General features: G+C 43.9%; 2 protein-coding genes across 2 annotated transcripts in view; one reads left to right on the plus strand and one right to left on the minus strand.

Moving 5' to 3' along the window:
- Positions 1-1,212: 1,212 nt before the first annotated feature.
- Positions 1,213-16,705, minus strand: Crym (crystallin mu). Its single transcript, XM_034487872.2, has 8 exons — positions 16,449-16,705; positions 15,783-15,933; positions 13,956-14,018; positions 12,351-12,452; positions 10,606-10,789; positions 5,142-5,263; positions 4,441-4,525; positions 1,213-1,584 (listed from the first exon to the last, which is right to left on the minus strand). The coding sequence occupies exons 1-8, from the start codon at positions 16,616-16,618 to the stop codon at positions 1,520-1,522; spliced, it is 942 nt and encodes a 313-aa protein (XP_034343763.1). The 5' UTR covers positions 16,619-16,705; the 3' UTR covers positions 1,213-1,519.
- Positions 16,706-18,677: 1,972 nt separating this feature from the next.
- The window catches only part of LOC117716620 (phospholipid-transporting ATPase ABCA3-like), a 96,571-nt gene continuing 88,757 nt past the window's right edge, over positions 18,678-26,491 (plus strand). Inside the window, exons 1-4 of the mRNA XM_034513730.2 lie at positions 18,678-18,776; positions 22,807-22,893; positions 23,262-23,511; positions 25,823-25,950. Coding sequence (XP_034369621.1) covers positions 22,834-22,893; positions 23,262-23,511; positions 25,823-25,950 — 438 coding nt within the window. The 5' untranslated portion in view covers positions 18,678-18,776; positions 22,807-22,833. The remainder of the gene's footprint in view (positions 18,777-22,806; positions 22,894-23,261; positions 23,512-25,822; positions 25,951-26,491) is intronic.

Consider the following 26,491-nt stretch of genomic DNA (forward strand, 5'->3'; position numbering starts at 1 on the left):
TTTTTTAAATGCTGACAGTTTTTAAAAGGCAATCTCTATTAAAACCACCTTCAACCAATGGCTAAGGTTTTTGTTTGTTTGTTTGTTTGTTTTTTAAATTTTGTAGCCAGACTACTACCAGGTAGAATTTACCACTACCTGCCAGGTACAATTACCATCTACCTACCAGGTAGAATTTACCATCGACTGTGTATAATAGCAGAACCATTATTTTAGCCCAGTTGATTTCTCATTTACATCTTAAGTTACTTCAAGATGCTTATACAGGATACAGAGGCTCCAATGCTTGAACTTACTCATTCCTCCCCAGGAATGAATTCAAGAGCATATGGGTTCTTGGTTATGTTACAGTAGAGGAGACTTGTTTACGAATAGTGTGTTTGGTTGTGGAATAAACTGAAGTTGTACTTATTCTCAATAATGTGCATAGAAGCAGTTGTCATAGGAAGGCATACACAGGTTCTGTGACCAGAGTCTGACTCTGTCACATATCCTCTCTGTGAAGGATCCTGTCTAGTTCTCTAGAAACTTCCTGAGATACCGTCCCCACATCCTATCCCAACTTATATAGTAAGAGGAGGCCAGATAGGGCAGCATGGCCCTAAACGTGGGACTACTGATGCTTTTGTAAGATCTGTTGATCATGAGACATGTTCTCCTGGTAGAGCCTTTTGGTTGAGTTATGAGGAAACAATGAATTCCTTCCATCAATTCACTTAGACTCAAGTGACCCACACACTGTACTTTCTACTACCCATGACCAAAGGACTGCCCTTATCTGTGCTTCTTCAAACATTTAAAATACACACACAAAGTTACATAACACATGATTGGATGTATATGAAAGTTCTTGATGAGGCGAATCTGTAGAAACTGCTGGGAAGAAGGTGGTGACACTGTTGAGAATTGGGTTTCTTCAGGAGAATCATTCTGGACTTGGTTGTACAAACCTCAATGAAACCCACTGAATTATATGCCTTAAAGTTGTGAGCTTGGTGGAAGTGTGTTTGCCTAGCATGTGTGAACCTCTGGGTTTGATCCCCAGAATGGCCACACACACACACACACACAGAGAGAGAGAGAGAGAGAGAGAGAGAGAGAGAGAGAGAGAGAGAGAGAGAGAGAGAGAGAATAGTAGAATGATGAGAATGGTTTTATGGTGAGTTCTGCTCAATTAAAATGGAGAAAATTTTATTCCACATTCTCTAAGGATTGAGTGAGCATTTGACATCTTTATTTCCTTCCACAGGAAGTTGTCAAAGGAAACACAGAAGAACTGGAAATGATTTATTTCAGAAACATACAAAGCCAGTAAGATCAAGGGTAGATAATGTGGCCATCACCCTTTAACAGAAGAAATGGTAACCTGGTTTAGCTGTCCAACCACAGACATGAATAGGGATGTCAGTACTTTGAGTGACAGTCACTACTGTTCACTGGGGACTGGACCTCCTTTGATCTAGACATTGTGAGACAGCGTTCGAGCTGTGACATCCAGCTCAGGCACAGTGCCTTCAGCTCACTTGCCAGATGACCAAGAATCATACACTAATTTGGCTGCGACCAGGTCTTCCACTGCCATCCCTGGAATGGACAGAAATTTGCTTCACTTTTTTTGTCAGAACCACTTTGCCCTCAAACAACCCTGGCTATCTTCTGATGCCCTTTGAGCCTGCTAAACTCCATAGCAATAACAACTCCTGCCCAGAGGTTCGCCCAGACTCGGCATAGAAAAGGCTGGTCAAGGAAAGGAACAAGAAATGCCCACATTTTCTAACCTCTGCAGTCAAATTCAGAGGTCAGCAACCTTTTACTCAAGGCTCAGTAAATAGTTTAAGCTCCGTATATCATATAGCCTTAATCATATGGCTCAGTTCTGCTTTTATAATAGGAAAGTAGCCACGGCCACAGGGAAAGCAAATGAGACTGTGTTTTGGTAAGATCTTATTCATGGACACTACAACTTGAACTCACCACTCTCTCCATCCTGCGCCCCTAAGTGTGGGGGGGCCTATATTGGTGTTAGTTATCTTCCTCTTCCACAGCTCAATTGTTCATCTTATTGGGGATTTTTGTTTGTTTGTTTGTTTTTGGTTTTTTTGTTGTTTTGTTATGAGTCAGGGTCTCTTGCTGAAATTGCTGATTTGGCTAGACTAGTTGTCCAGTGTACCCCAGGGATCCTCACATTTCTGCCTCCACAACACCAGAATTACAGACCCATCCATGTGCTGACATACCTGGCACTTTATACAGGTCCTAGGAGATCCAAATTCAGCACTTCCTGCTTATGTGGCAATCATAGTTTTCCCATCAAAGCTACCTCCCCACCCAGTCTTCCCCATCATTCTCATGTGTCCCAAGAGCTATTCTTTATTTGTCCACCCCAATCATTTAAAAATATAAATACTAATTGTAGCTTATGGCTCATACAACTACAGGTAGTTGGCAGGGTTGGGCCTATAGGCCTATATTTTGCTGACCTGGGACCATTACAAATCCTGTCTCTTTAGCATCTCCTGTTTGTCTTCAAAATGTTGAACATCCCTTATCCAAAGACTTGTAATCTGAAACTCTTTAAGATAATGTTGAAATTCAATTTTTTTTTATGGTTTGGGATCAGTTTTTCATATTGGGCAAAGGACAGGGTCTTACTCAATAATCTACAAACATTCTCCACAGTACAAAAAGAATCCAATATGAAACACATGTGGGTACAAGCATTTCAGATAAGATGTGTTCAATTTGTAATTTTAAAACATGGGCCTTAGTTCTTGTACCCAATATTCTATGAGAAGCTCAGCATATATCAGCTAGAAGAGTGGGAATACAAAACTTGTCAAATAAGTGGATTCCTACAGTATTTGTCTCTTTAATGAAGCCAGCGAACCTTCCAGACTCAACTGGATCAGTGGGGTATCATTGGACCAGGTACTAGATAAAATTTACTATCTTTGTTGGTCTTTTAGTGCACACACACACAAAAAAAAGAACTTAACTACCTGTCAATGTTTGGATCTAACTGCTGGGTGGCCAGAGCACACTTTCTATCACATGTTAAGATCATACATGCATACATGTCAATACTATAAATGCCTATAATATGATCAAACCCATTCCCTCTTTCCTTGCTTCCAATTCCTTCCCATCTCCACATCCTCTTTCTCTCCCAACTTTCTACATTTTTTTAAAAGAAATAAGTCTCCTTGGTGATACTTGTATGTGCATGGCATCCTCTCAAGGCTCACATCTCTGAAGAACACTGACTTTTCAACCCCCAATTTGCCATCAGTTGCCAGCAGCTTCTAAGCTAGGGGATGGGACATGCTGGTCTTTCGGTTGGCTTGCTCTTGTGCAGGTCTTATGCCTGGGGTCACAACACTGGGAATCCATGCATACAGCAATCCTTTCACAGGCAGCAAATGCTGTTTCACTGTAGTGGCCACACTGCTGGCCGGAACACTCCTTGTTTGTTTTTTTCATTTGTTTTTTGCTTTGTTTTGTCTTGAGACAGGGTGTCTATATATAATCCTGGCTGCACTGGAACTTGCTATGACGATCAGACTAGCCTTAAATTCACAGGGATCTGCCTCTGCCTCTTTAGTATTGGAAATAAAGGTGTGTGCCACCACATCCAGCCATCTAGAGTACTTTTATAACTGTGGCAAATATTAAATGTTTCTGCTGCTCAGTATGAAGAAGTATGGAAAGTCCTGGAAATATCCACTTAGTAACCATTAATAATTTTAAAAAATTAAATGTAATAGCTGATTATCACTTTGGTTCCCATATACATCTGCTTCTTTAACCATGCAGAATGGGGAGTTAATCCAAGGGGCAGACTGTCCACTGGAACCCCACCCTTCATCAAGTTTCTACCCATTTCAGTCGATGTAGTTTGGACTCCTCATGGTTGCCTGTTATTAAGCATTAAGTGGGAGGTAGGAAAGGGGAAATGAAAGGGTCTCAGACTGTAACTTCCTGTCTCCATCTCCTTTAAGGCAGGTGTCCCTGTCATTTCCCTTTAGCAGTTGACAGTTTTGTCCCTGCTTTCTTCCTCTAATGGATATTGACTTCTGAATTTATTTATGTCTAACCAAGTGATTTAGTACAATATTGGCTGTGCACAATTTCCGCCCCCTTGTATATATCACTGGAATGTCACAAGAACTCAAGGTGACAGGTGGCAAAGAAACTGTGGCTCCCAGCCATCAGGTCACTTGCCTAAGGTCACATATCCAGTACATGATACAGAAGGAATGTAATCCAGGACTGTTCAACTCCAGAGTTTATAGGCTTAACCATCCAAACATGTAAATGATTGATCTAAATGATGGACTCTGTAACGATTCACCCACAGAGCCTGGTAACCCACTCATTTCTCCTTTTCCCGCCTTATGCTTTGGTTGGATTTGTGTCCAGGGAACAATTCATGAGTCTTACCCAAAGACTTGAACACCGTGGTCTTCTCACAGTGCGCAGGCTTCGATCCTGAAACCACTTCTCCAAGCTCAGCAAAGATGTCAGCCTGTGGAACAAATGCATGCTAACTAGGACTGAAACCATCATCCTATGCAGGGCTAGCTTCTGAAGCCAGTATAGGACACCCCTGAACAGGAGAGAATAAAATTTTGTGTGAGTTAGAAAAGCTTAAAAAGATGCCCTCTGCTACCCCTTGTGGACAGCACCTGTGTTTTCGATGCCATAAACACAGAGATCATCGTGTATGGGTGGCTTCCTGCCAGGTTCCTGTCTGTGAAGAAATTGGTATGCTATTATCTGACCATGCACTTTGGCAGCCTCTGCTTGCTTCCATAACCTGATTGTAAGTGGGGATAGGCAGCCAGAGGATACACAGTCTTAGTAAGGTTTCCAGGTTGCAACAGACTTCCCATCCTACTGCTTTATAGCACAGCAAACCAGAAAAAAAAATATCAATTCTCCCTCCAGGCAGAAGGACAGGAAGACACATGTCATAGCCATATGGCTATGTTTTTCTGGGAAGGGATTTAAAATGCTGCAAGATGTTTAGGAATGTCTTCCTTACAGGGAGGTGAGGTGACCAAGGTCCAGAGGGGAAGGCAGTGAAACCCTGGGAACCAAGCCAGGGCCAGCCAGTGGTTCTGCTGTTGAGAGAGGCTCACCCCTGACAACAGAACGTCTCCTGACTCCTTCAGGGCAGCCTCCCGGGAGTCCACATACAGTACTGCTTGCTTCATGAGGTCGTCATCCAGTTCTCGCCAGTCAGGTCTGCTGGCTCCAACAGCTAGGAGATAACAAAACAGACTCTGAGGCCGGGAAGTTCCCAGGGCACATTAGTAGAAAGAGCTGAGCAGGGGGGCAGTAGCAATACTTATACCCAAATGTCTCTCATCTCCTAGACCACACTCTTCCCAATAAGTAAGATAGAATACTTTTTAAAATAACACATACCATTTCCCCCTTTTCTCTTAAAACTTATTTGTATGTGTGTGTTCAGGTACATGTGTGCATGCAGATGCGAGTGTGTATATGTGCAGGTGCATCTGAAGGTCAGATGTTCAGGGCGTCGTTCCTCAAGATGGCTGTCTACCCTGTTTTGTGAGACAGAGCCCCTCACTGGGACACATAGCTTTCTGCTCAGGCTCAGCTGGTTGGCAAGCGAGCCCCAGGAACTGTTCGGTTTCCAACTTCCCAGCATTGAGATTACAGGTGCAGCCCTCCATGTCTGGAGATTAACTCAGGCCCCAATGCTCACATGGTGAGCATTTTATGGACTAAGCCATCACCTAAGCTCTTCATTTCTACCTCACCTCCTCCTTCATTCCTGTAAGTTCTTATGGTCACTTAGCTGCACTCATTTTTAAAAACCATTTATTTTTATTATTTTAAATCTCTCGGTGTCTCTCTCTCGCTCTCTCTCTCTCTCTCTCTCTTTCTGTGTGTGTGTGTGTGTGTGTGTGTGTGTGTCAGGTATGGGTATGTGGATGTAAATGTGGGTGCTTGAGGAGGCCAGAGGTGTCAGATGCTCCTTAACTGGAATTACAGGCAGCCATGGGCCACCCACTATGGATGGAAGGAGTGGAGCCTGGGTCTTCTGCAAGAACAGTACACAGTCTTAACGGCTGAGCCACATCTCCAGCCCAGCATTCACTTATCAGGTAAATACTCTCTGTGTTATATTTTCTATCCATGCTATTTATGGACCTCAATACTCTTCAGTGTCTAGTTTCCACGCACAGATGCATACATTGAAGCCATGACAAGACCAGGGCCTACTCAACTCATCAGTGAATCTGGGTCTGAAAGCCCCAGGCTTTCACCCTTGCTGGCAGTGACAGTTAATTGCAGAAACCACATAAAGGGACCCCCCCTCCTTATCTTGCTTATCTTGATTTGCTCCTCAGTCATTGCCTTCCTCACCTGAAACTGTTTTCTCTTATCATGACAAAGAGCCTAGTGTTAAGGCTGGGAGGGCTGTAACTAGCTCAGTGGCACAGCATCTGCCATATGCATATGTGAGCCCCTAAAGGCAATTCCAATACTTCTGGGGGTCAGGGTGGAGAAAAAGGAAACCTGGCCTTGATTGGGATTGCCTTGACACCTTGAGACTGACATGGGGAGATGACCTAGTGGGTGAAGCACATGTCATGCACACATGACCACCTGAATCTCCAGAATCTGCAGAAAGCAGAATACCATAATGCACATCAGGACCAGGAGAATCCCTGGAACCTCAAGGGCCAGTGAGCCTGGAGAACACACAGGTGCACAATAAGAAATGCTGTCCCAAACAAAGTGAGAGCCAGAACCAGCAGCTGAGTTTGTCCTCTGACTTCCACGTGTGTGGTGGCATGCATGCTCGTGCACATAAGCATTTAAAAAAAAAAAAAAAAAAAGATCAGGAAGAGTTGGATAAGGAGGATGAAGGAGAGGATTGAGAGGAGGAAATAAAACCACCAAACATCCCACAAAACACAAACTGATTATTAGGCCTTGACCTTGCCCCTGTGCAGAGACTGGAACAATAAATCCAATCTATCATGCCTTCTGCTCCAAGGACGTAGGATAATGCACAGGCTGTAACCAAATGCCTGCAGAAACAGGAAGAAATGAACAGGAACAAAGCCAGCAGCCGGACTGGGAATGCTGCAGTCCTAGGCACACAGAAGAGAGTGTGTGCTTCTCCAGGGAACAGGCATTATCCAGCTCCAGCTAATGGCTGTTTCCAGACTGCCCTCCATCCCTACTGTTTATGAAGAGGAGCAGGAAATCTATTTGCATAGGTTATTCCTTGATTTCTCTGTGGTCCAAACAAAGCAGTCTGCTGGCTGGAGCCAGCCCCCAGGGTAGCTAGCTAGTCTTTGAAAATATTTTAAAGTTTTGTTCAAATACAAGGCAGCATTTCTATGCCTTCTTATGTTCTCCTTTCTGTTGTTCTGAGCTCAGGTTTCCAGAGAGCAGTGTAACAATGCCCACCTTGAAGGCTGTTGGGGGTTCGGGGAGGATTCTATAGAACAAACGTACTCACTAATGGAGCTTGTAAATAAATCATAAGCTGGTAGGAAAATGCCTCCAGTTTCCAGGGCTACCCCTTCCCCTACTTTCCTATAATCAGCCGCTGCCTAGCATAGGATGAGTTCTCAAGGGGCTGTGGGAGACTACTCAGACAGATGCAAGTGGACCAAACAGCAAGTCAGCAGTCTGACCCAGATCAGAACTTGGCCTTGCTTTAGTGTGGCTAGAAACAGTGAAGGTCTTGAAAGACTCACTGTTGGGATGACTAGGATGTCAGGACAGGAGTAAGGAAGTGTGATGTGCATGTGTATGTGTATGTGTATGTGTATGTGTATGTGTATGTGTATGTGTATGTGTATGTGTATGTGTATGTGTGGGGGTTGGGGTGGGGAATAGTCAGGCTTGCCCTTTAGGAGCTCTGTGAGCAAGTAAAACCTGTCCTTGGTGTTTCACTGTTATCACTGGGGCACACATTAATAAAGCACAATTTTATCCTAGGTCAAGGGAATATAAAAAGTATCTTGATGTCATATCAGGATATATATATATATATATATATATATATATATATATATATATGATAGATAGATAGATAGATAGATAGATAGATAGATAGATAGATAGATAGATAGACATTGAGTATAAAAAATGCATTGTAGCTGTCTTTGGGTATGGTGAGTCCTCATAGCAAGGATTGTGGAAGGTCCTTAGGAACTGAAAGCAGCACCGTCCAGTTCCTTTGTCCTATAGTGTGAGAGATTGAATCCTGCAACCATATAAACCTGTTAGAGGACCCTTGAGACTAGATGAGGGCATAGCCCAGTAAACATGGATTTTATCTTTGGGAGACTTTAAGCAGAGAAGCAGCCTAGTCTTGAGCAGATCCTCAGTGTGTTGTATTAAGTTTGAAAAACAAAACCAAACCCACGTCAGTCAGTTACAGCTTCAACTCTGCACAGGGAACACATCTCACCAAGAACTTTCCCTCTAGATTTCCCAACTTCTTCCGGACAGTTCTGATTCTAAGAAGCACACCTGGACCCACCTTTTACCTGCCACCTCACCACCTCTTAGCTTCTTCCTGACCTGTGTCATGACACCGGCTCCCTGCAGACTGAGGTCTCGACCACATTAGCCTAGTCTTCAAATGGTCACATTCACCTTTCTTGAAATCTTGTCGACCTGGAACATCCTCCCTCCAGCTCTTGCTGTGACTTGCTCTTCCTTATCATTGGGGTCACAATCCTAACTCACCCCCAGGACAGCTTTTCAGGTAAGTGTGTCTAAAGGACCTACCTCAGCTTCTCCCTTCTGCTTCCACCACCAGGCTAGCAGTGTCCTGTTTGTGGCACAAGCTCCCCACAAGCAGAAACTACCTAAGTCTTTCCTTGTTTGGTTTACCTCCCATCACAAGAATAAAACCAACAGGAACACCATGCCCCTGGATGCTCCATTTCCTGTGGCATCCCTCAGCAGCTACAACAATGGCTGGCACGAGGTGCAGATTCAATGAACATTTATGAGTGAACACATAATCTCTTGACTCCTGCTTCTCAACTGCCTGTGTGAGCACGGGATCTCAGCTTCTGAGATGATGTCATGTTCTTGTTATTACATGGAAGAGCACTGTGACTAAATTCAATCCTTTGCTGTCTGTCTGCCCGGCAGTCAGAAGCCAGACTTCTTTTTGGAGGATAATGCTACATACTGTTCAAGAGCCCAAGCTCTGAGGGCAGACTATCTCAGTTCAAACCCAACTCTGCCCCCAACAGTCACTGACTCCTGAAAGTTACTTAATCTCACCTTGCCTTGGTTTATCCTCTATAAATTAGGGGTCATGATAATTATTATTTCCTATCTCATAAGGTTGCTGTAAGGGTTTAGTTCCTATATCTAACATATATGCATTATACATATAATACATATATCATAACCGAGAGGGTTGGGAAGATAGATTAAACAGTCTTCTTGTTTCAGAAGAATACCCAGCACCCATGTAAAAAAATGTGGTCATGGTTATGCATATTTCTGACACTGTGGAGTAGGTGGGCAGCAAACAGAAATAGGTGATCCCGGAGTTCTCTGGACATCCAGTCTAGCTAATTAACGGGTGCTGGATTCAGTGAGAGAACTGTCTCAAACATAAGGTGGAGAGTCACCGTGGAAGACATCCAGGATCAACACATACAACACACAAACACTTACGGGTACATATGCATGTGCACATACAAACACACATACAGAATTCAGGACAGCTCCTACTATAGTTAAGTATTTTATACAGTCCATCTTTTGCTATAATTTCTAAGGTTATTTGAAGGTCTTCAGAGGCCCCAAGTGTCCTTATGTTTAGAATACCCTCCCACCCCATCTCTTATTACACATATTAAAAGCATCCATATGCCACATTAAATTTTTTTGTACTGTAATTACTTTTGGAAATTGTTTATAGTTTTATATGTTAAGAACAAAGTATTCAGGCTGGGGTGATGGGTCAGGCCTGTCATGTAAATCTTGGTGGGCACAGGAGGAAAAATTAAAAGTTTAAGGGCCACACAGAGAGACATTTGTCTCAAAAAGTCAAAACAAAACCAAGATGAAGCACTATTTGTTTGTCCATTAGGATTTGAATTTTGTCCCATTAAAGAATGAAGTTGTGGCTGACCATTTGTGACCATGTTCCATCCCACAGGACATCCAGCAGGGAAATAAGTACCAGTTTTACATTTCATTTCCTTTTTACATTTGAGACACAGTTTTTCAGGACACCCATCCTTCCATAGCCTTTGGGTTTTGTTGAGACAGGTTCCCTGTGTGTAAATAGCCCAGGCTAGCCTCCAACTCTCCATCTTCCTGCCTATACTTCTTATGCATAAGCTCATACAGATACCCTTAAAAAGAAAGTGTAGATAGGAGTGGGGGTAGACACCTATAATGTAAGCACTCAGGAGGATAGCAACTTTAAAGCTAGCCAAGATATATAGTGAGACTCTGACTCAAAACAAACAAACAAACAAACAAACAAACAAAACCCAGAACTGTGGGCATTCTGTATGATGGGGAAAGCACCTTTACAAATGGGCCTGGACCCAGTCTGGGAGTGTGACTTACCATTGATGTGAGCCCCTGGCTTTACCCATTCACCAAATAAAATGGGCTCTGTTGCCATGGTGACTGTGATGATGACATCAGCACCTGTCACAGCCTCCTGCACCGATGAACAGACCCGAACATCTCCTTGCACTGAGCTTGCAAACTTCTCTGCGTTTTCCCTGGTGCGGTTCCACATCCTCACCTTAGAGTGGGTGACAAGAGGGTCACTGGTGTATGTCTTCCCTGCAGATGCTACGCCCACCTACACTGCTCTGATGGTGACAATGGTGGCTTTGAAAATAGACATTTGATTAAGGACACAGCATTAACTGAAGCAGATGTCTGCTCAGACAAACAAAATACCTCTCCTGCCTAAACAAGGTGGACACTTTCCAGTTTTAGGCCAGGACTCAGCCTCAATGGTTTAATGATTACAGAGAAGGTGCTACAACCATGCAGGCTTGGAACCAACCCTTCCTTTACTTTGTATTATTCCTGCAATGATTTTTCCCTTCTACAGCCTACAGTTTCCCTCATACAGTTCTACATCTGTGAAATGGGCAAAGAAAGTGTGGAACTTAGCCTATGTTTGAAACCCTGTTTCAGAGTTGCAGCACGTACAAGGTTCACGAAAAGTGCTTTGTTGTGGAGGAGCTTAATCAATGAAGCATAAGGAAGGATTAAAAAGCAAATATTTTTTAGGTAAAAGGTGCCACAGATAAAAATACCAATGGTGGAAGCCACAATCAGAATCCTGGGAGGTGCTGTGGCGGAGGTGGGCGGGTGCTGGCGGGGGTTGAGGGCTGAGCTCTTGTGAGTTTACTAACCAGTTTCAATATCTGGATCAGAGGCCACCAGCCCTCAACTAAACAAGCCCCAAAGCCTCTCTCATCAGGAAATACGGTAAATAGAAAAATGAGCTTTACATGGAAGCTCATCAAGCAGGCTAGATGGCTCGATACACCCGGGAATAAGTCACCGGCGGACTGTGTCATCTCTCCTGATAGAAAACAGGATAATATTATGCAAAATTTACATAATCTGGAACAGTGGCTATTGGAGCTGACAATGAATACACCAAATATTCAGCTGCACACAGCCGACACAGATAAAGCTGCTATACCATGCAGACAAGAGAAGCCTGCAAATTACTTGCCTGTCTTAAAAAAAACAAAAACAAAAAACAAACAAACAAAAAAAACAGGTAAATGGTGGCTAGTTTTCTTTTTTTTCTTCTTCATAGTCTATATTTCCCAAGATAGCAGTATTATTTTTATCGTAAAAATCCATACTTTCATCAGTCCACCCCTCACACAGGCATATATTAAAATGAAAAATATATATAATTAAACATTTCCAGCGAAGTGAGGGCCACAGAGGGGGAAGGCAGCAAGATCTGCTGCTGGCAGTGGGAGGAGGCGGTGCCTTCTGCTCACCAGGCCTCACCCCACCCCATTCCTGATCCATAGCTTTAAATAGGTAGACTCCTAGAGTCTTTTAAGAGAAGCACAGGGAGGGGCTAGAAACGCAGCTCTACCAAGGAGCATCACAGAATCCCTTGGGTGGCTGGTGACATTCCCCAGGTGTGTGTCCTAGGAGCCATCAGTCTGAAAACAGGTGACCAGGCCTCACAGTCCTTCTGGGGAGGTCATAAAGATAAAGATGACCCATGCCAGGCTTAGTCCTACTGTGTAGCCTGTGTTGGACAGTATCTAGAGGCCCGTGTCCCATCTCCCTACTCCCCAGGCCCCGCTGTCACTTACCTCCTTGAAGGAGAACTGTTCTGTGAAGATCTCATAGTGACTGTAGGCCTGGACCCCAGCCCCAAGGATGCACAGTACCTCACTGCCTGGAGGTTTCAAAAACTGCGAGAAAGAGGGGCAAAGGTCACTGTTTTCAGGCTGCCAGGAGGCTTCAGCTACCCTCGAGAGCTGGTGGGCAATCATAGAGATGTCACTTTGTGTCTGTTTGCCCTCTGTAGAAAGAGGCAGGTAGGAAAGAGCCTTCACTGAATACCTACTGTGATATCATATCATTTGGTCTGGACAAGGACCCTCCCTATGTGATAGATACTCTTATACCAATATGCCTGACTGTGCATATGGGTGTGCGTGTGCATGTGCATGTGCGTGTGCATGTGTGTGTGTGTGTGTGCATGTGTGTGTGTGTGTGTGTGCCTGTGAAGGACAGTGGTCAATCTTAGGTGTTGTTCCTCAGGAGCTATCTACCAACTAAACAATCAAAATACTTGACCTGCCATGCCAACTCTCCTTGGGACCACTCCTGCTATGCCTAGGAAAGCCAGCATACCAATCCCTTGTCAGTCTTAAATTAAGGAAAAAAATTCCAATTATTCCCACAGAGTTCCATATTCCTCTACTTGTCTTTTGGTATATGGTCTCATTGTGTAAGTCCAGGCTGACCTATAACTTGTGGCAATCTTCCTGCCTCAGCCCCAAGTACTGGGATTACAGGTATGCACCATCATCCCAGCTGAACACCCCACTCTAAACCTCCTTCCCTTGGCTATACTCTCTACCAACTGCCCATCTTTCTCATGGGTGCCTCCACACTGCTGAGCACACGACCAGACTGCTTGCTTGACTTTCTGCTGCATCGTCCGCCAGTGTTTACTCACTGATTTCAGTATGCTCTCCAATGTCAGAGAGGCCATTTCTGAATCAATTGATGTGTTATCTTTCTAGTCAGAAATACCAGTGTGTGCCCGCAGACCTTGCTATGTGGGAGGCTGAAGCAAGTGAACCATTTGAAACCAAATATTCAAGTCCAAACTGGGCAATGTAGTGAGACCCCATTAAAAAAAAGTCACTTCCATTCCCATATTTTTCGTTTTGCTTCATTTCATCTTTCTAACAGACAATGTGGGGTTTGAAGGGTGTTATTGTTTTTAAGGAAACTGTAAACAGACTACTAATTATTTACTAATTAATAAAAAATATAAAATAGTTAAATGCATAATGTGTAGTAACATTTATTAATAATTAGTATATAATACATTAAAGAGCTATTTAATTTTTTTAAAAGTCAAACCTCATTCTATGTTTAATTATTGTGTATTTGTGTAGATGTTCATGCACACATGTGTGTGTGTGTGTGCAGGCCAGATGTTGACATCTGGTGTCTCTCTAGACCACTTTTCACTCTTTTTTTTTTTTTTTTTTTTTTTTTTTGGAGACAGGAAGATTGGGAATTGTGCCTATGGGGTATTGGGAATTATGTGGCACACATTCAGTAATTCTGTGAATTGCTGCTCTCACTTAGTAACTCGTATTTGGTATGTGGAGTTCCAGCTATGGGCAAAGGCAGACCAAGAACCTCCGCCCTTCTCCCGTCTCCTCTGGTCTTACCTTCGTGGCGATGGCAGACACGGCTGCTGTTCTCTTTGCAGTTATGACATTTCCATCCATGACCTTGGAGGAAGGCGAGACAGTGAGGAAGGTGCCCTCCTAGGACTGAAACTCAGACAGGCAGCTCGCTCTATAGAAACTCCAGTGAGTGCAGTGCAGGCCTCAGGGTCGCACTCACACCTCATCCCCACTTACGGGCTACTTGGCTTTGAGCACTAAGAGCTATGCACTGGATTCTTCAATCTGTAAAAATGAAGATGATGCCAACAGTGCAGAGGACACCGAGAGCATTAAATACAGCTACACAAGGGAAGCCAGTGCATACAGTAAGCACTCAAACATCACCTATTTTGTTTTCATTCCCTGGGACTCTCAGATCTCCAAGCTGAAGTGAACGTCAGGGGTATGAACGTCACTTCCGTCTCCAGAGCTTTGGAAAGACACTATCCCCAGACACCACTCTGAGAATGACTCAGGCTGACTCTGGCTTGGGATGTGTAGTTCAGTGGTCTTTGAACTTATATGGGTACAAGGAACCCCCGCCCCAAATAGAATCCCTAGGTGGGAATCAAATTATCCTTGGCTTCCAAGGCTCCTAGGAGGTTCTGATGTCTAGGGAGGACTGAGTATTTTGTCAACCCCTTTATTCATTTTGGCTGGGACTCAAAAGGCAAGGGTTATTATAATTCTCATTTTACACAAGAGAAGCTGAGTCCTGTAGCTACAGAGCACTCAGCAAAGCCCCAGGGTGCCACCATCTAGTAACATCAGATGCTCGAGAAGTGGGGACTCACTGCTGTGTGAGTCACTGCCCCTGGATGAGCACAGACTGAGAAGAGCCTGACACTCGTCTCTAGTGGGGGTAATGGACAGCTGGCTTTCTTAGGGGAGTCAGACATTCAGAGAAGGAAAGGGAGTGGGAGTCTGAGAGCCTTTGAAGGACTCTAGGAGGTAAAAGTGTCAACACCAGTGTCAATCAAGTGGACCTAGGGGAGACTGCACTTAGCAGCTGTGTGACCTCAAACCAAGGGTCTCACCTGAGCCTCAGGGATCTCAACAAAACTTAACAGGAAATCGTGGAGTTCATACTCAGCACTTGGCAGGCTGAGGGAGGAGGATCTTGTGTGTGCATGTGTGTGTGGGGGGGGCTGGGACACATAGCAAGCACATAAACAATCAGATAAGGCAGTAGAACTAGTCTTGGACTGGATACACCATTAGCTTAGACTGAAGAGGTTTGAGGTCCAGCCTTGCTTCTTAATAGGGGGTTCAGTTGAGCACAGCTGTTGTATGAATGACTCACTCTTCATCCTGGTGGGAATAACAATATCCTGTACCTCCTGGGTGGTTTTAATTACACCAGTAATATGCTTAGAGCTCTGCATCTCCCCACTCCCCAATCACTCAGTAAACGTGAGTTACTGCTTCCTTCACACCTTGCTAGATGATAAAGATAGATGTCAGGAAGACACACACAGGTTACTGTGTCTTCTGCTCCCTACGGGGAGGGCTTCAGGGAATAAATGTTTCTTCAGCTACTGCTTTAGCTCAAGCTGTGCACTTGGTGTATCTGAGTGTATGACAAGACCATATGCATGAATAACAGAATGATTATTTCTACAGCCAAGGCTCGCCTGCCGCTGTAGGCACAAGCAGCCCTAGAAACAGATGCTGTCACAGATCACCATTGCTGTCGCCTGTCTGGTCGCTTGCGATCATATTACTTCTCACTAGCTTCTAGGCTTAATTCTGGGCCCAAGGGACACTCTCTTTTCCAGGGGAAACTTACTCTACCCTCTCTGCCCCAGGGGAGAAGAGACTGCTCACCGCCAGCAGGGAGCCATTGCTGGGATCAAAGAGAAGCACTGATGCCTGATGGGAGGGGACATCGGTGTTGCTGTGGCCCTCGTAGAAGGTGACTAACTTGGTAGTGAGTGCATCCTCAGCCGCACTGTAGGCTGGCATTACTCCCAGGAAGCTGAGAGAGAGAGAGAGAGAGAGAGAGAGAGAGAGAGAGAGAGAGAGAGAGAGAAGTTTCAACTCCTTCCAGTTAATGAAGTCCCATTCACCTTCTCCATTACTGCTCCTCCTCTGGCACGCCATTCCATTTGAGCTCATTTCTCCGCCCTTCTGCCCTTCCCTGAGGCAGGACTCACGGCCTGGCGCTGGACCAGAAAGCCATCACAACCCCGCCACTTCTTGGCTCTGTAAGCTTCAGCAAATCGCTCTACTTCTCAGTTTTCAACTAGCAGAGCGACAGCCTTGGCCTTGGTACCTCCCTTGCCAAGGACAGCGAGTTGAATTACAGCAGGTAGTACCTGCAAAGTGCCTTCTTGGCAGAGGCCCGCTGGGTTAGTGCCCCTTAAGTAGCAGCTGTCATTAGCAGAGATCAAACACGCTCTCTCCTCCCTTCTCCTATCGCTTCCCTCGGCTTTCCTTCGCGCCTTTCTTTCCCTTTTCCTCCATCCCCTTCTGTCTCTCACACTCACTCACCCTCGATGCTTGGCCACAGGCACCACGGTGCGCACCGGCTGCATAACCCCTCCGTCGGGACCTTTGGAGAAGTTGGCCAGTGCGGCCTCCAGGGGCGGGATGAGGAGGCTGGAGCTGCGGAGATGGTCTTGCACCTCATCTGCGCTCAAGAACGCTGGCGCCCGCCTCATCTCGTCGCCTGCCTTCGAACCCGGGGCCGGTACACACTCCACCTTCTAGGAGCTGAGCCCTAAAAGAGCGCACAGCCTGAGTAGCAGTGCTGGGCGGGCCTCCCGGGGCGGAGCATCGTCGCCCCGCCCCTTGGGCCCGCCCCTCCCCTGCCGCCCACCCCAACTCCTTGGATTCCAGGGCACTTCTCCCTAGATTGGAATCAAGGCGACAGGCTGGGAGTGATAATTCTTGAGTCTGCTGTTCCCACTCCTGTAATTAGCCATCTCCACATTCCTGGGCATGCTGCGTGTGTGGAGACTTTCTGGTTCCACCTTGACCCTCCACACCAGATCCCCTGGGGCTAGTATTGTGAGAAAGGCAGATGAGGTGATGCGTACTCTCAGTGCTCTGGTGAGAAGGGGCTTGGAGGGTTTTGTTATACTTTTAATTTCGTCTATTTCTGGAGTTTCTTCTATTCCCAATCTCCCTCCCACACCACCCCTAGTCCCTAGCTGTTGTGTTAAGTGTACAGTTGACCCGAGTTAAACAAAATAACCTTCACCTTGAAGTCTCAGACAAGGGTAATGACCTCAATTATATAAGGGGCCACAATGCAGTTTGTTTATTTGTTTTCCCCAAGGAGTTCATATTGTGTTTAAAGAGCAGGCAATAGACAGTGATGCCTAACCTTCCACCATTGATGGAGTAGGGACCTTTATCCCGTGACCAGTGATGGAGAAAGTGCTCCGGGGAACTCAAAGAAGAGCGACTATTCTGACCCAGAGTGGTAAGGTTTCAGGAAGGAGCAAAGACGACCAGGGCTCCAAATAATGATAGCAGGAACAGCCTGTCTCATTTGACTGCATCGGCATCCACTGAGGTACGGAGATGCTCCTGCCAGCCTTACTATTTTAGGTTCTGGGATTTGTCCAAGGTGTGTGTGTGTGTGTGTGGGTGCATGTTTCCAAGGAAGCCAGAAGAGGGCCTCAGATCTCCTGGAACTGGAGGTTACAGGCAGAAGCCACCGTACACGGATGCTATGAACTGAGCCAGGGACCTCGGGAAGAGCTCTAACAGTGGAGTCATCTCTCCTGCCCATTTTGTTTTGTTGAAGCCACCCTGGCTTCAAAATTCCTATGTAGTCAAGGATAGATAGCCTTGACTTCCCAAATGCTAGGACAGCCCGTGAACATCACCAGAGCCAGCTTTAATTTATTATTATTATTGAAACAATACAACTATTATTAAGTGTAGTAATGACTTAAGAGAAAGACTACTACTAATAAACTCACTAGTAATGTAGGGGAAGCTGCAGTGCCGCTCCCCCGCCTTCCCTGAAGCAGTATCTCTGCCTGGGGAAATTTTCTGCTGAGTCCTACAGATCTAGAAAGAGGTGGGTTGCTTGCTGCTCCCTAGACTGATACAAACACTCTAAAGGTGACAGCGGGGCACTCCGGTCCGGTCCCTAGGCTGCAGCAATATTGACTAGCAAGATTTACTGGACATACATAAATAAGTCAATGCTCAAGAGAAATATTAAAACAGCAAAATTTATTTATTTATTTATTTATTTATTTATTTATTTATTTATTCGAGACAGGGTTTCTCTGTGTAGCCCTGGCAGTCCTGGAACTCACTCTATAGACCAGGCTGGCCTCGAACACAGAAATCCTCCTGCCTCTGCCTCCCAAGTGCTGGGATTAAAGGCGTGTGCCACCACTGCCCGGCAAAAACAGCAAAATTTAAAAAGATAAAAATAACCAAAGGAGAATAACAATGAAAAAATTATCAAAAAATAAATAGAAGTCAGAATAATGGACTTTAGACAATGCCGACTCTAAGACAGCTTCTAAATATTTATTTTAAAAAGATTGGAAATGTATGAAAGTTTTTAACTGGACCTCTGAGTTCTATTGCTTCAATCGTCTTGCTGGCTTTACTACGAATCTCTGGTTCTAAAGGAGCAAGTGCGCAAGTAGAAAAGGCTTCAGAGTGCACAGGGTGACACCCAGGCGGCTCCTTCCTGCGCGCGCCCCGGTTCCCATCGCGCACCCCAGTCCGGATCGGGTCTGCGCCGCCAGGCGGTTGGCTAGAGCGTTGAGAAGAGGAGCGGTGCCCGGGCGACGCGCGCCCTCTCGTGGCCGTGGTGGTGGCTGTGGCTGTTGTGTAGTCTGAGAGGTGTGTGTCAGGGATGGACCTGCTCTGCAGCTGTCCTTAGATGCCCCAGGAGTACAATGTGGGTCCTCCACACCCACCCACAGGGACTTAGGAGCGAATATCATTGTGTATCTGTGTTACCAGTCTAAAAGAGAGGACTGACTGTCTAAAGCAGTGGTTCTCAACCTTCCTAATGCTGCGACCCTTTAATACAGTTCCTTATGCTGTGATGACCCCAACCATAAAATTATTACTACTTCACAACTATAATTTTACTACTGCTATGAAGCATAATGTATTTTTCAGTGATTTCCGTGAAAGCGTCGTTGAGAACTGCTAGTCTAATGAGTTAGCATCTGGGCTGTGCCTGCTCTGGACACCAGGCACATCAATCTCAATGAAGATTGAGGCAGGACACTTCTAAAGGCGGAAGTCCACCGCCCTGGGTTTTGAAACAGAGCTTGGGGCTGACAAGGATTTGTTGCAGGGATTGACTGCAGTTCACTAGAGGAGACTGTGCTAGTGACTTCCATAGCAAGAGGCTGTGTGAGGAGCACAGGCGTGTAAGTAACTCATGCATTCTGGAGGCTGAGCCAGGAGATACAGCATGTTTGAGGGCAAACAAGGCTACAACACAAGACTCTGCCACAGAAAGCAAACAGAAGAAAAGGGCCCATAGGCATTCTTGGTAGTTTTATCATAGGCACGTGTCAGTGTGTGCTTGCCTTACTTTCCTGACTCTTGGCTTGGCTAGTTTGATTATGGCCCCTTCTCTTCTCTTCCCTCCCCTCCCTGCCCCTTTATTATTTTTAAGATCTTGCTGACGTTGTACTCATTATGTAGCCCAAGTTGTCCTCAAATTTATGGCAGTCCTCTGGCCTCAGCCTCCATAGTTCTGGGATTAACAGCAGGCACCATCCCACCTAGCATGACTCCATTTTGATAAGGACAATGCTTACAGTTTAGGGGCTAGAAGGAAGAATTCTGGGATCCAAGATCGGCTTGAGGCAAGTCATTTGACTTCTGTGTCTCCTCTACAATGAGAAATAATTCTTTAATAATCTCATGAGTTTACAATATTACAGTAACACACAACATAAGTTTAACCATATTTTTGAGTGTCCTTTATCACACTCGCAATATCTGTACTAATTCCAGAACATTTCATCACTCCCAAAATAAATCCTTCACTTATTAAGCAGCCACTCTCCACTGCCTACTCCCTGCTGCCCCTGGCAACTGCTGCTCTTTTTGTGTGTCTGGATTGGTGGAGTCTGGACAATTCATATGAATGGAATCATATATGCTTTTCTTAGCATGCTGCTTTTAAGGTTCCTGCTTGTTGTAACAGGTGCCATATGTCATTCCTTATACGGGCAAGCAAGACTCCATGGTGGGGAATTACCTCGTCATATGTAGTTGTAAATCAGTTGTACAGACTTTGGGGTTTCGATGACACTGTGAACATTCTTTACATGTTTTATTTTACGTTTATTTATTTAATGTGTGTGCACATATGCGGAGGTCAGAGGACAACATGTGGGAGTCAGTCCTCTCCTTCCACCACATGGGTTCCAGGGATCCAGTTCAGCTCATCAACCTTGACAGCAAGCATCCTTGCCTGCTAAGCCATCTCACTGAGCCTATACATTTTGGCGGGGGGCGGGGAGGGGAGACAGGATATGGACATATTTATGTTTTCTTGGAGTGAAACTGAAGGATCGTATAGACATTGGACATTTGGCGTTGTGAGAAGTAAGCCCGATCTGCTCTCCAATATGCCCCGCCCCACTCACCACCAATGGGCAAAGGTTTAGTTTTCTCCTCTCTTGGCACACATTATTTTCTATTCTGTTCTTGATATAGAATGTGAATGTACGGCCTGGGAAACAGAGGCCCATTGAGCATTTAGCCTTCATTTTTCTGAGTACTAATGTGGGGATCTTTTAATGAGGCCTTTGGCTATCTGTTTCCTTGTGGAAATGTTTGTTTAGGACTCATTTTTATTTGTTTGTTAGGATGGTATTTAGCCTCTTATTTATTTGGTTTGTCTTTTGTCTCATTGTAAGGGCTACTCTCTATGTTCAGGATCTGTTCATCTCTGATGGTTCATATCTCTTGATATCATTTCTTTTTTTTCTACAGAGAGCTTTCTTTATTAGTTTTTTTTTTTTTTTTTCAGATCAAACATACGATCTGTGAAGAAGTCTCTTAGGCTTTTCCTTCATCTGTGAATGCCTGTACTTCAGAGCTTAATTTCTGAAGGATTTCTTTGGAGCATATCCATTTCAGGGCTAACAATTTCCCTCCCCACCCCCACCCACCAGTCTCCGAAGTAAAAAGAAATGTTAGCCAGATGTGGTGACACAGACCTGTAGCATCAGAACTTAGGAATCAAAAGCAAGAGGATCACAAGATCTAGGCTAGCCTGGGCTACATAGCAGGACTCCATCTCAAACAAACAAATGCCTGCACATTTGCTATTTCCTCTGGCCTCCCTGATTGCTTTGCTATTTTCCAAATCTTTATTTCCTTAAGGCTGTTTTATTTCCCTCTGTTTTTAAAAAGAATTTTTCTTTATTATTATTTTTTTAAATTAAAAGATAATTGTGTAATTTCTCCCCTTTCCCCTTCGTTCTTTCAACATGTCCCCTGCCCTGCTCTCTCTTAAATCCTTGGCCTCTGTTTCATTAGTAATGTTACTTGTATGTATATAATTTCAGGGCTGACCTCTTGGTATCGGATAACCAACTTAAGGCAACTTAAGGGCTCTTCCCCAGGGAAGAGGATTTCTCCTGCTCTCAGCCCTCCTCTTGTTGTTTGTTTGTTTGTTTTTCATGACAGGGTTTCTCCATGTAGCCCTGGCTGTCCCGGAACTCGCTCTGTAGACCAGGCTGGTCTTGAGCTAACAGCGATCTTGGGATTAAAGGTGTGTGCCTTCAGCACTCCTTAGGTGTAGGCAGTCTAGGGTTAGGACCGCGAGAGCTTTCTTTGTTTGTGGAAGGGGACACCCCTTCCATGTCAGCATGTCTGTTATTTCAAGTGTCACCCTTGTTCAGGTCTAGTCTCCTATCTGTTTAATTACCTGTCCATATGTGCATTGCTTTGTATTTATCTTTGGTTATGTTTCCTCAGATTCCTGTATTTGTATCTTCTTTGAATTTGACACTTGGTGACCAGGCTATTTCATTTAGTTTAAAATATTCTTCAAGGTCCATCCACATGATAGCAAGTATCTGAAGGTCCTTCCTGTGCAACCAATCTTATTGGCCCATGGGGCTGGACAACCCCTCTTATTACCTGAGTTATACCTGTCACGGTATGGGAGAGATGGCAAGCTGGTTTTTTAATGAGTCAGAGATATGATTCTTGAAGATGAAAATATTAATAGTGGTGGCATTGACAGTAGAACAATGTGATTGATATTCCTGAAAAAAAATTCATGCTGGTGAATTTTATGCTATATATGTTTTTGTCACAATTACAAAAATGTGATGTCCTTAGTATCCTCTCCATAGTAGCAGTTGTCCCCAATGGGGAAAATCCTGTAGGGTAAGTACTACCATTGCCTGACATACAGATGATAAGTAGCCGTGGGTTTAATTCTTTTGCTCAGAATTATATGCATGCAGCATGTTGAAGAATTGAGATGTCCCCCTGAACTCATATCTTAGGTTCATAGTTATTATGCCATACTATCCATGACTATGAGGAAAGAGGCATGTTGTCCACAGACCTGACATACTCATAGAACTTTGTATGAGCAGACATCAAACAGATGTCTTACCCTGTAGCTTGTGAGACATGCAGAAGCTTCCCAAATGCTGATATTCTCCATTTATATTTTATATCTTCATTGTGAAAATGGACCTGCCGTTTTCTCACACTTACATCTCTGTTCTCCAGTGTTTTAATAAATTGATGTAAAGGCATAAAGGAGCACTCATTTGTAAAGAAGGGGTGTGGAATAATTAAGCAATACTCTTTTTTATTGATGACATTTAATATTTTGGCAGGTGACTTTAATTGTGTTACATCTTTATTTCTTAAGCATTGAGCTTCCACCCTTTCTGGTAAAATGGATTCACTGAAGATGAGGCAATTTTCAGTCCTCCTGTGGAAAAATTTCCTTTTAAAGGTAAGTATCAATGTCTGTGGGAGCTAGATGGGAAGTCTGTGCAGCCAGAGGTAGAACTAACAGCTCCTTAAACTACATTTGATTATAGTTGATTTTCTTGTTTTTTGTTCCAAGGCTGGGCTAGCACTGCTGAGTCTGAAGAACAGCCTGAGAATTAATAGAGTCAGTATAAGAGATTGAAAAGTAGGCAGTGTAAGGAAGAGAGTGTGTGTGTGGCGGGGGTGGGGGGGTGGGGAGCATTCTCGTTGTAGAACAAAGCAGAATAATACAGGTCTGTGTTGTGTTAATTAACCCATGACTACACACAGGAGCATGCATATGCATGTGCTCATGTATTCACTAACATGGTCCCCCGTGTTTTGTTGCAGAGCCGGAAGGTGATCGGCTTAGTGGTGGAGATCATCTTGATATTTCTGTTGTTTGTATGGACTTTGACTGTACGCAGAATTTCAAAGAAGACATTTATTCGTGCTGTGATTTTCAATCCTATTCTCTTGACATTACCTGAGTTCCTTAATGAAAACTTTGAATATGAATTGGCTTACGTGCCTTCTAAGAGTAATGCAGCAAGAAATATTACTGAGATGGTGAAAAAGGATTTGAAATTCAACTTTAAAGGTTAGAAATGAAAATACTTGAAGTAATTCCCAGGAAATGTTTTCATATGCTTCAGTAGCCTTTGTAATTCATGCATTAGTCTCCCAAATAGAACACCATGAATTTTGTTCAAATGTCTTCATGGCATAATCACTATTGAAATCTAATATTTAAATTGAAATGGCTGAATTAATTTCCAGTTATATAAAACTATCCTTTGTTTATGATTATGTTATAAACAAACTTGTATTTTTGTGTGTGTACATATGCATGCACATGTGTGCACTCATGTACATGTGTACCTGTGTATGTGCATGCATGTGTGTGTAGTTGTGACATATGTGGGGGTCAGAGGACATTTTGCAGATGCTGATTCTCTCCTTTCAATAATGCTGTCATCAGGCCAGTGACTGTACCTGGTTTCATGTCAAGTATTAGCATAAAGCAGAAACTTTTTCTTGGTGCCCAGATTTTATTCACAGCATATCTAAGTACAACAGTAATCTTGCAGCCACCTGTGGATAAAAGTGTCATCTAATTAGGAGCTTGTGATTTCAAAACCTGGGAAAGCTTCCATGTGGGGACAATGCCCAGGTGGCAGACTTACCTACTGTGTCTCTGTCTTCAGAACTAGAAGTTTCCCATACCCAAATGGGCTTTGTTATAGCCTCCTGTGAATTATAATAGTCTTGCTATCAGAACTGTCCTCTGGGGATTTAGATTGAAAAGTGCCCACTGGGTCTCCAGTGATGGACCTCATGGTTTCAACTCCAGGCCCTCTCAGCAGGCAAGACAAGGACCCAGTTCAGACAGACAGACAGACAGACAGAGAGAGAGAGAGAGAGAGAGAGAGAGAGAGAGAGAGAGCAGTCTTACATACAGACCCAGGAAGGTTATTTGTCTGAGTCCCTGAGGCAAACTTGCTCCCTAGTCAACCAGATCCTGAAGTTGCTCTAAGATTCAGATAGTTTTTGTCAGCTATAGACAGAGATTAGGTGTTAGGAAAAGGTGCCTCATGGGGCTGCTGACCTCTGTCTTTGTTGTGGAACCCAAAGCAGCTCTGACATTTGCCTTTAGGGCCCTAAATCATGGACCAGGGAAGGAGAGTATGCCACCTTCCCAGAGCACTGGCAGAGTGAAGGCTGGAGCTGTCAGAATGCCAAGCAGCAGGTACATCTCCTGCAGAGGCTTTGAGCTTCTTTATGAAAACTGATGAACCACATCTGAAAATCACACAAAAATGTGACTCACTGTAGCTAAAATAATACTGAGAAATATTAAAATTTTGAACACACACCTGCTTTTGGTGCAAAAATAGATGTATGTATCAATGATATAGAATTGATATTCTAGAAATAAACAGGTCCTGGCATAGTAAGTTGATTTTTTTTGGTATTATTTCAAAACTAAGCAATGGAGAAAGAATAGTCTCTCTAGCTCTCTGGAAACAGAATGTTCCATATGCAGTTGAAAGTTATTGAATCTTATATTTGAATCATATGTAAAAATACTTCAAATTTGGCTAAAAATCTAAATATGAGAGCCCAAACTATAACACTTTTAGAAGAAAACAAAGGATTGTCCTCATGACCATGGATTTGGCAAAGGTTTCTTAGGTATGACAAAAAAAAATCACAAAAATGTAATAAGTATACTGTTTTTCAACAAAATTGGAAATCTTTTTCCAAAGGAAACTATCGAGAGGATGAACGACTACTCTCAAAGGATGAGAAGATATTTGCAAACTATTTTTTCTGATAGTAGGTTACAGTAGAATTATAAAGCATCCTGAACAATGGAACCATATAAAGACAACTGTTTTAAAACACAACAAGAGGTCTGAGGAGAAACTCGGCTGAAGTGGTATCTAAGTGACTGATGGGCACATGGGGATGTGGACAGCACTGCTCATTATCAGGGACGTGTAACAGATCACACAGTGAGATGCCATCCATAACTTGAATAAAAAGATAATAGTGAGGTTTGATTAGCATACGGAGCAACTGGACTTTGCCTCACTGGTGGAAATGTAAGTAACGGATCTACCTCGAAAATCAGTGGCAGTTTCTCAATAAATACAGGAATTGTGTGTATATTTTTGACTTTATACACTTAGGTATGAGGTATTAGGAAATTATTTTTTGTTTTATATATTTATTTCTCATTTGTTTTCCATACTCCAGGTATATATTAGATGGTCTGAGTGTTACTGGTTAAGTGGCACTCTTTGGAATGTCTACTGTTGTGACAGGCTTAAGTTTTATGATGCCAAGAAGAGTGAGCGTTAGGCCTTTCCTGTTGATGTGGGCAACTTGGACTTTTCTCTCTACAGTTCAAGGCTTTCCTTCGGAAGAATCCTTTGAGAAATACATTAAGTATGAGAACAAGGCTGCGCATGTGCTGGCTGCTATTGTGTTTGATCACAAGTTCAAAACCAGCAATGAACGCTTGCCACTTCAGGTGAGAGAGTTTTATCTAAAGACCTGATGTCTTTGCTTTTAGCTTTGAGAATTTTTAAGTGTGTGTGTGTGTGTGTGTGTGTGTGTGTGTGTGTGTGTGTGTATGCGCACATGTCTGTGTGCATGTGTATGTCTCCCTGTGAGTGCATGCTTGTGTGTATGTGTATATGATGAGTACTGGTGCTCATGTGGAGGTCAGAGGACAACTTTGGCTCTGATCTTTGTCTTCCATTTTCTTTAAACAGGGTCTCTTGTTCACTAGTATGTACACACACCAGGCTCACAAGAGAATCTGTTTCTTTCTCACTCTGGAGTCACCAAGATTACATGAGTGGGCACCACATCAGGTTTTATGTAGATTCTGGGCATTTAATGCAGGACAACATTCTTGTGTAGCAGGCACTTTGGTAACTGAGCCATTCTCTCCACCCTCCCTTTGAATTTCTTCATTGATTGCTATTATTGAGGGATGTATTGTTTGGCCTTTCCACCCATTGATTTCTAGCCCCCATGCTATAGCCATCAGAAAGAGTGCCTTATCT

Source organism: Arvicanthis niloticus, chromosome 1 (assembly GCF_011762505.2).
Source record: "Arvicanthis niloticus isolate mArvNil1 chromosome 1, mArvNil1.pat.X, whole genome shotgun sequence".
Classification (NCBI taxonomy): Eukaryota; Metazoa; Chordata; class Mammalia; order Rodentia; family Muridae; genus Arvicanthis; species Arvicanthis niloticus.